Source organism: Akebia trifoliata, chromosome 6 (assembly GCF_017979445.1).
Source record: "Akebia trifoliata isolate Shusen 1 chromosome 6, ASM1797944v1, whole genome shotgun sequence".
In the NCBI taxonomy this organism is placed as follows: Eukaryota; Viridiplantae; Streptophyta; class Magnoliopsida; order Ranunculales; family Lardizabalaceae; genus Akebia; species Akebia trifoliata.
Genome location: NC_141380.1, coordinates 13,242,575 through 13,250,949, shown reverse-complemented (window position 1 = coordinate 13,250,949; position 8,375 = coordinate 13,242,575). Strand labels below are relative to the sequence as shown.

Sequence of the window (8,375 nt, the reverse complement as noted above, 5' to 3'; positions counted from 1 at the left end):
AAGTATGCTTAAACTAGATAATTGGTAGTAGGAAATTTTCAAAGAATTCTACTTTGTTTATGTTCCCTTATTTCATTTCATTTGTAAAACTTTCCGATCTATGGAGCTAACATCAAGCCCTTACAATTGAGTTATAAAAATGCTAGAAACTAGGAATTGCTCATCAACATGTTCTAGGTAGATCCACCTCCAATGGTGTTTTAATTTCATAAGTTTACTTATTTTTAATTTCATTTACTTTAGATTATTTTCTAGCAATTTTACATTTTCTTATAAGTTCAAAAATACAAAGAAAAATAGTTTTAATTCATTTTAGTTAATTTGAATTTTATCTTCTTAGCTTAACTCTATTCCTCCTTTCTCTTGGGTTCGATCCCCTACTTGCCCCACAAGTAAGGTAAAAGTAAAATTATTATTAACTCTGGTGAGAAGAACAACGATAGTCTCATCAAGAACCTCTCTGTAAGTGTATACTACACTAAACTCAAAGCTCTTTGGGATGAGCTTCATACATACAAGCCTGTTCAATCTGTTCCTAGTTGTTCTTGTAATCTAACAAGGTAACAAGAATATGTCATGCAATTTTTGATGGGCTTGAATGATACTTTTTCACACATAAGAGGCCAGATATTATTGTATGATCCTATGCCTCCTATAAACAAAGTATTCTCCCTTGTTCTTCAAAAGAACGCCAACGTGAAGTTTATTCTTCAGTTGGATATTTCAATCACATTACCACTGTACTGTTGAGCCAAGCATCTCCAGCATCTTTAGCACCTCAACGATTTAGCAAATCCTTTAACAAGAAGGAGAATCGTTCTCTTTGTAGTCACTGTGGCATTCTTGGCCTTAATGTTGAAAAGTGTTAAAAGCTTCATGGTTATCCACCAGAGTATAAATTTACCAAGAATAGGTCTGCTCTTCCAATTGCAAATCACATTGAATCTGCAAATCAGACTTCCAATGTTCCTCAATTGTCTCTAACTCTTGAGCAGCTTCAACAAATCATGGCAATAATCCACCTTCAACCATCTGCAAATTCACATGCTCCTCATGCATCTGTGCATCAAGTAGGCAATTTACACACTCCTGAAGATCATCTTATTTCCAAGATGTCAGGTATATCTTCCTTGAATATTAAACATTCTATTTTTTATTCTTCCAATTGCTTCAATGCTTCAATCTCACTCAATCATAATCTCTCATAGATTATTGATACCGGGGCTACAGACCATATGGTTTGTTATATTTCTTTATTTACAACCATAACTGCTGTCATTTCTACTCATGTTAAACTTCCCAATGGTCAACTTGCATTAGTCACACATATTGGTACTATTCGTATATCAGATTCTCTCATTCTCACTGATGTATTGTGTGTACCCTCTTTTTCATTCAACCTCATTTCTATTAGCAAACTCATTAAGTCTCTTCATTGTTTTTTCATATTCCTTGATACTTTTTATTTTTTGCAGACTCTAATTCCTTGGAGAATGATTGGAGTAGGTAAAGAAAGGAATGGGCTATACTATCTACTGCAACAACCATCTCAATTTTCTTCTTTCTCTTCCTATTTCTAGTCCTAAGATTTCTGTACATACTGTTAAAAATGTTTTGGATGATCTATGGCATTATAGGTTAGGTCATATATCATCTTCCAGATTACACTTGTTGTCTTCTTTCATTCCTGAAATTTCTGTTAAACAAAATAATGTTTGTACAATATGCCTTCTTGCTAAACAACGTAGGCTTCCATATCCTGTTAGTGTTTCTAAATCAAATAAAATATTTGATATGGTGCATTGTGATATTTGGGGACCATTTGCAATTAAATCCCTTACTGGTTGTCAATATTTCTTAACAATTGTTGATAATTACTCAAGATTCACTTGGGTACATCTTATGCATACCAAATCTCAAGCTCGACCACTTGTCCAATCTTTCTTTCAAATGGTTAAAACTCAATTTGATTCTATTATCAAATTTTTTCATACTGATAATGGTCTAAAGTTTTGTATGGATGATTTTTTTAGTTCCAAAGGCACCATCCATCAATTAAGTTGTGTTAAATGCCCTCAACAAAATGCTGTAGTTGAGAGGAAACATTAGCATTTATTGAATATGTCTAGATCATTAAGATTCCAAGCTCATTTACCTTTACATTTTTGGGCTGATTGTCTCCTTACAGCAACTCATATCATCAACAGACTTCCCACACCTCTCTTATCTAACCAATCTCCTTTTCAGCTTCTATTTTCAAAAGTACCAAACTATTCTCATCTTAGAGTCTTTGGTAGCTTTGCTATGCTTCTACTCTTGATAGGTCTAGAAGTAAATTTAATACTCATGCAATTCCATACATCTTCATTGGTTATCCTTCAAGAACCAAAGGTTATAAATGGTTTAATCTCTCAACTAAGTCAACCATCATTTCTAGAAATGTGGTTTTCTATGAGTACATTTTTCCTTATGCTTCTAATCTGTTAACATCTAATTCGGATGGTTGCTTTGTTTTTCCCACTACTGTTCTTGATTTAGAAACAGAAAATTTTGAACATTATGTTATACCTCATTCATCAGTACCTCCTGCAGTTCCTATTTCATTACCTCATGTTGTTTCATCACCATCTAATGTTCCTACTCGACAGTCTTCTAGAATTAGGAAAATTCCAGGTTACTTGCAGAACTTTCATCATAATGTATCTATTCCATTTATATCACTCTCATCTGTTCTTCAAGACAAATCAGATTCTACATCAGGTATTAAGTTTCCTCTTTCTCAAGTTCTTAATTACTCAAAACTTTCATCCAAACAACAATTTTTTAGCATGTCAATTTATGCCAATGTTGAACCAAAATCCTTTAAACAAGCTGTTCAGTATGTAGAATGGCGTGAGGCAATGAAAAATGAGATTGATGCACTTGAGAAAAAAAAATCTGGATTCTTATGGATCTTCCTCTTGGAAAAATTCCCATTGGATGTAAATAGGTTTATAAGATTAAACATAATTCAGATGGTTCCATTGAAAGATATAAGGCTCGTTTAGTTGCTACAAGTTACAATCAATGTGATGGAATTTACTACATTGAAACCTTTTCTCCTGTGACTAAACTCACTACTATGAGAACTATGTTGGCCCTAGTTGCTTCTAAGAAATGGCACATTCGACAGCTAGATGTGAATAATGCTTTCTTACATAGAGATTACCTGAGGAAGTGTACATGGAACTACCTCTAGGTTTTGATTCCAAAGATAAAGGTCGTGTATGCAAGCTCACAAAATCATTATATGGTTTAAAACAGGCATCAAGGCAACGGTTTTCTAAATTTTCAAATGTCCTTTTGGAGCATGGATTTCAACAGTCCACGGCTGATTCCTCTCTATTTACTCGATTACAAGGAGATTCTTATATTGCGCTTCTTGTGTATGTTGATGACATTCTGATAGCTGGTAATAGTTTAAATGCTATCAATGTTCTTATTACATTTCTAAATTCCAAGTTCAAGCTTAAGGATTTAGGACATTTCAAATACTTCCTTGGTTTGGAGTTGTTAGCAATTCACAGGGGATTTCTCTTTTTCAAAGAAAATATGTAAAACCCCGAGTTTTCAATTCGTATCTCGAGAAAAAATAAATAGTAGAATTTTGAGAAAATCTTGAAAGTGGGACTTAGGGGTAAAACTTTAGGACGTTTCTGATCATTTTAAAGAAAATCTGATCTCACCTTTAGATTCAAAATGATCGAAAAACATACTTTTGCCTGTAAGCATGCTCAAGTGCGAATCCGAATAGAAAAGTTGTAAAATCCTCGATTACCGAGTCGGACCAGGCTAAACTAGTAACGTTTTGCTAGAGCAAGAATTATTAAGATTTGATCATATCATTGGGTTCGTAACAAAAAATTATTGAATATGGACTATTTATTTATCATCTTTAGAGTACAAAAAGTCGAATTATCATCAAAAACGAAAATGACGTTAATTTTAGGGGTCACCTCAGGCCAAAAATGTAAACTTTTGGTCAAGACAGAATTTTTAGAAATTGAATGTACCATTAGATCCAGAACAAGAAATTAGACGAAATAGAGTATTCATTCGTCACTTTTGGAGTCTGGACGGTCAAGTTATCGTCGATCGAAACAATAGCCAAAATACCGATTTCGTCCCAAGACTTTATATAAATATTTTTTTTTCACTATTCATCTTCCCCAACCTGTCCAAACCAGCCAACGTTTTTTTTTTTTTAATTTTGATTTTCCCTCGATTCTTCAACCTCAAATTCAAGACAAACGGCTCGCCGTCGACAACCGACGCAGAAGGGAGAAACGTCCGTAGCCGTGTTCTTTACAAAACTCACCCAACCTCTTTCCATTTCATTTTCTTTTTCACCCCGTATCATCAAAAATCAATTGTATTTGTATATGGGGATTTCGAAATTTCGACCTCGGATTTCATCCGTTTCGAGATCAAATCGTTTTCCGTCGCAGAAGGGAGAAAGGACGACTACATCAAGATCTTCGAAAATCAACCTCCTCGAAGTACGAGTCACCTCGATTTATGTGCTAATTGCCTCGATTTTCGTGCACGTGCTTCAATTCCGTTGCCTAGTGATTGTAAGGAACTCTCAATTTCTATTAGTAATCGTAGATTGTGAAAATTGCATTTAGGATTTTATTAAAAATTTATAATGTGTTTCCAAAAATTTAGAATTTAATTGGTTATTTCAAATTCATGCCAGAAATTACATATTTGATATGTTTAATTGTATTTTATAACAAATTATACGTGGGTAGGATATTTCATCGGGTTATTTTCGTCAGTTAGGTCCTATGCACCGCTTGGATCCCATTTTGATCTAAGTTTTGAAAATTTTCGATATTATTGATGAAAAATGAATTTCATAGTTGAAAAAATGATTTAATATCCAACGAACTCATATTGAGTTGATGAATATCAAAAAGTGGATATTTTGTTTGAGAGATTGAAAACTGAAAAAAGAAAAAAAATAATCGAAAAAAGGGAAAAAGGGAAAAAAAGTATGAAACGGTAAAATGTCAAAGTCATACCCGATGGGTGATATTTGCATTTTACATTATTGTGTTGTGTATAGGTTGGTGAACGAATATCCAAGGATAATGTTATTGGTTACATGTTTATTTACTTTCTGTTAGCGCGAGGCGCTGTTTACGTTTCCATTCCGTTATTTATTTTAGGCCGACTGACCACAATTGCATGGTAGGAAACTGGATATCCATTCTCAACCTTGTATTGTTAATTTCTCTTTTGTTTTCAAATGAAAATAATATATATATATATATATATATATATATGTAGTTATTTTGTGAACTGTTAAAGAGTTTGTGAATGTCTGAAGGGATAGTGCATCATATCATCCAAAGTGGTGTACTATCCTGGGATGTACGGTAGGGACCACTAAGCTCATACGTGGTATGGGACGCGTATGAGAGTGGAGTCACAACTGGAATCCGGGTTTATTCCTCTCTATCTTTACTAGTGAACTTGTACTGTAAAGGTGAGGTCGTATACGAATGGTTTGTATATTTGGAAATCACATGTACGCCTGATAGGCATAGACGAAGATGATTAGTCAGTGATCACTAACAATCTATGGTAGTCGAACGTTCTGACACATCGAAAAAAGACTCATTGCTTACGGTCACGTCAAACGGCCAACCTGAACTAGATAAATGGTCAACCAAACGTGGTAAATACAGCGACTGGCCACAAAATCAAGAACTAAAAGCCAGTAAAGAATTATAACATCATGTCCCAACTGAAAGCGATCCAGTTGTGAATCCCAACTCTTTAATTCCACTACTCCACCATGTGTATTATGTATATGTTGCCTTATTTTAATATATAAAATAAAATGCAAGTTTAATGTTTCCATTTGATCAATTAGATTTGTATAAAAAGAAAATGTTATAGTAAGTACTGTTGGTTGATGTAATATTAGTTTTAAAATGTTTAGTTGCTCATCTTTGACTATATGTACCAGTTAATCATAATTTCTTCTGTAAAATTTTGTATATTTTAAAATGATTTAGTTTGTTTATTCGTTCATGTTAGGAGAGGTTATTGACAGAAATTGTTTGCTTCCCTACTAGATAACCATTGTTACTCACCATTTTCTTCTCCATTTTTTTAGTTTCAGATCCGAAGTTTGGCGAAACAGGTGTAGAAAACAAGTGAGAATCATCTGGTGGGTCAGATAGGCAGTCAGAGTCCGTCACTTAGTGAGTATTGGGGTTATACCCCCTAGTGATGTCAATTTGTCTATGATTATTATGAATTGTGTCTTGAGTGTTAGGACTTCTGTTAGAGTGAGGATGTTTGTATAATTCTGTGTTTTGTTATCCTTCCGTACTCTGATATATCGTTCGTTATTAGATGTATGTAGGCTTCCGCTATTGTTATATTTTGTATATATATATATATATATATATATATATGCAGGATTGTATGTCGTTTATTAGGTGCAGGTTGAACACCTTGGAATGCTAACATAAATAGAGGAGACCATGCCAAAATTTTGAGGTGCCACCTAGTACCTCGGGATCTGACATGGGGATTTGTGTTAGCGCTTGGCGGGGTGCCACAAAATATACTTTTGAAATTCTTCAAGACTGTAGTTTATTAGCAGCCAAGCCTGCCTCTTCTCCAATGGACTCCAATTTGAAACTCTCTTGTGAAGATGGTGATCTTATTTCTGATCCCACTGTATATCGAAGATTAATTGGCAGGTTGACTTACTTGTCAATCACAAGGCCTGACATTTCATTTGCAGTCCAAATCTTAAGTCAATATATGGCCAGTCCAAGACAACCACATCTTGATGCAACTCACAGGGTCCTTCGATATCTAAAAATAGCTCCAGGACAAGGAATTTTTTTCCCTACTACTTCTAGTTTTCAGCTAAAGGCTTTTTGTGATAGTGATTTAGCCGGCTGTACTATTCTCGAAGATCAACTTCTGGTTTTTGCTTGTTTCTTAGAGATTCTTTAATTTCCTGGAAATCTAAAAAGCAAGCTACTGTATCCATGTCCTCTGCTGAGGCAGAATATCGCTCCATGGCATCAACAACATGTGAAATTACTTGGATTTTCTCTCTTCTTAAGGATTTTCGAATCCATCATCCTCAACTAGCCTTACTGTTTTGTGACAGCAAAGCAGCTCTTTCAATTACTGCAAATCCAATTTTTCACGAACGCACAAAACATATAGAAATAGATTGTCACATTGTTCGTGACAAGATACTGCAAGGTTCCATTCACACAATGCATGTATCATCTAACAACCAACTGGCAAATTTCTTCACCAAAGCCCTTGGAGTTGCTCCATTTCTCTTCTTACTTTCCAAGATGAATGTCTTAAATGTTTTCTCTCGACCTTCATCTTGAGGGGGGCTCTTAAATAGAGTTGGTTAAGTTAGTTTGATCAGTTTTGATTAGTTGTCAAAGTGATTAGAAAGTTAGTTTTAACTAATTCAGTTTGTACAGCTGGTTAGATGTTTATATATAGATCAAAGTAAACATTTTGTAAGTGACACACAATTTTCATAATACATTTTTAATTCATCTTCTTCCTTTTACTTCTGTTAATTTGTAAGGTTCTCTACCCTCGAATTACCTTTGAGTTCCCCTTTTCTCAGGGAGGATGACTAGAGATATGTGCATGGAGAAAGTCTCTCGAAAACTGGAAGGCCAAGTTCCTCTCGGAAGGAGACCTTACCGTTCTCTCCTATGTATTTATTATCTTCAATCCCAACTTATTTGTCTCTCTATCTATATGACCACTCCCTAAATCGGTTTCTTCACAATTGGAATCATTTTTCTAGGGAAATGAGGTTGATAAGAGGAGGCCATCATTTGGTAGCTTGAAACAAGTTTGCAAACATAAGGAACAAGGTGGATTAGGAGATATTCATTCATAAGGCGGGTATGCGAAATTATGTTAGAGAACCCAAACAGAAAATGGTCTTTTGGGTAAAATTTTTGTAGAAAAAAGTATGTTAAAGATATGCTTAAGACCTATGGCTTACCCATAAAAAAATAAATAAATAAATAAACATAGTGTGTTAAGAGATAATGAATGGTGGAGGCTCTATTGTTGTCTAATCGGTCGAAAAATCGAAGCTGTTTTCTCATTTTGATAGGAGAAAGGCATTATATTATCTGTACATATTGTTTACTAGGTCTGTTTGATGATATATTGGTCTTAAAAAATTATTCAAAATTAGTGTTAATCATCCTTCTCTTTATTGCTACTTGGTTTTGCCTTGAATTGAACAAATGCATTTGTGAAGTATCATTCTCTGTGCCGCCAACAGATTAAACTTACGCCATCCTATTATA

General features: G+C 34.4%; 1 protein-coding gene across 1 annotated transcript; it reads left to right on the top strand.

Moving 5' to 3' along the window:
- The first annotated feature begins 1,007 nt into the window (after positions 1 to 1,007).
- Positions 1,008 to 7,421, top strand: LOC147400272 (uncharacterized). Its single transcript, XM_086444550.1, has 6 exons — positions 1,008 to 1,119; positions 1,476 to 1,506; positions 2,324 to 2,981; positions 3,202 to 3,451; positions 6,665 to 6,764; positions 7,016 to 7,421. The coding sequence occupies exons 1-6, from the start codon at positions 1,008 to 1,010 to the stop codon at positions 7,419 to 7,421; spliced, it is 1,557 nt and encodes a 518-aa protein (XP_086300676.1).
- Positions 7,422 to 8,375: the final 954 nt, after the last annotated feature.

What these genes read in the sequence shown, in the direction of transcription:
- LOC147400272 (XM_086444550.1), top strand. Translation starts at nt 1,008, where the DNA reads ATGGCAATAATCCACCTTCAACCATCTGCAAATTCACATGCTCCTCAT. An exon ending in TTGGAGAATGATTGGAGTAG is followed by an intron (nt 1,507 to 2,323) that starts GTAAAGAAAGGA and finishes TACTCTTGATAG; the next exon opens with GTCTAGAAGTAAATTTAATA. An exon ending in TGATGACATTCTGATAGCTG is followed by an intron (nt 3,452 to 6,664) that starts GTAATAGTTTAA and finishes GTTTATTAGCAG; the next exon opens with CCAAGCCTGCCTCTTCTCCA.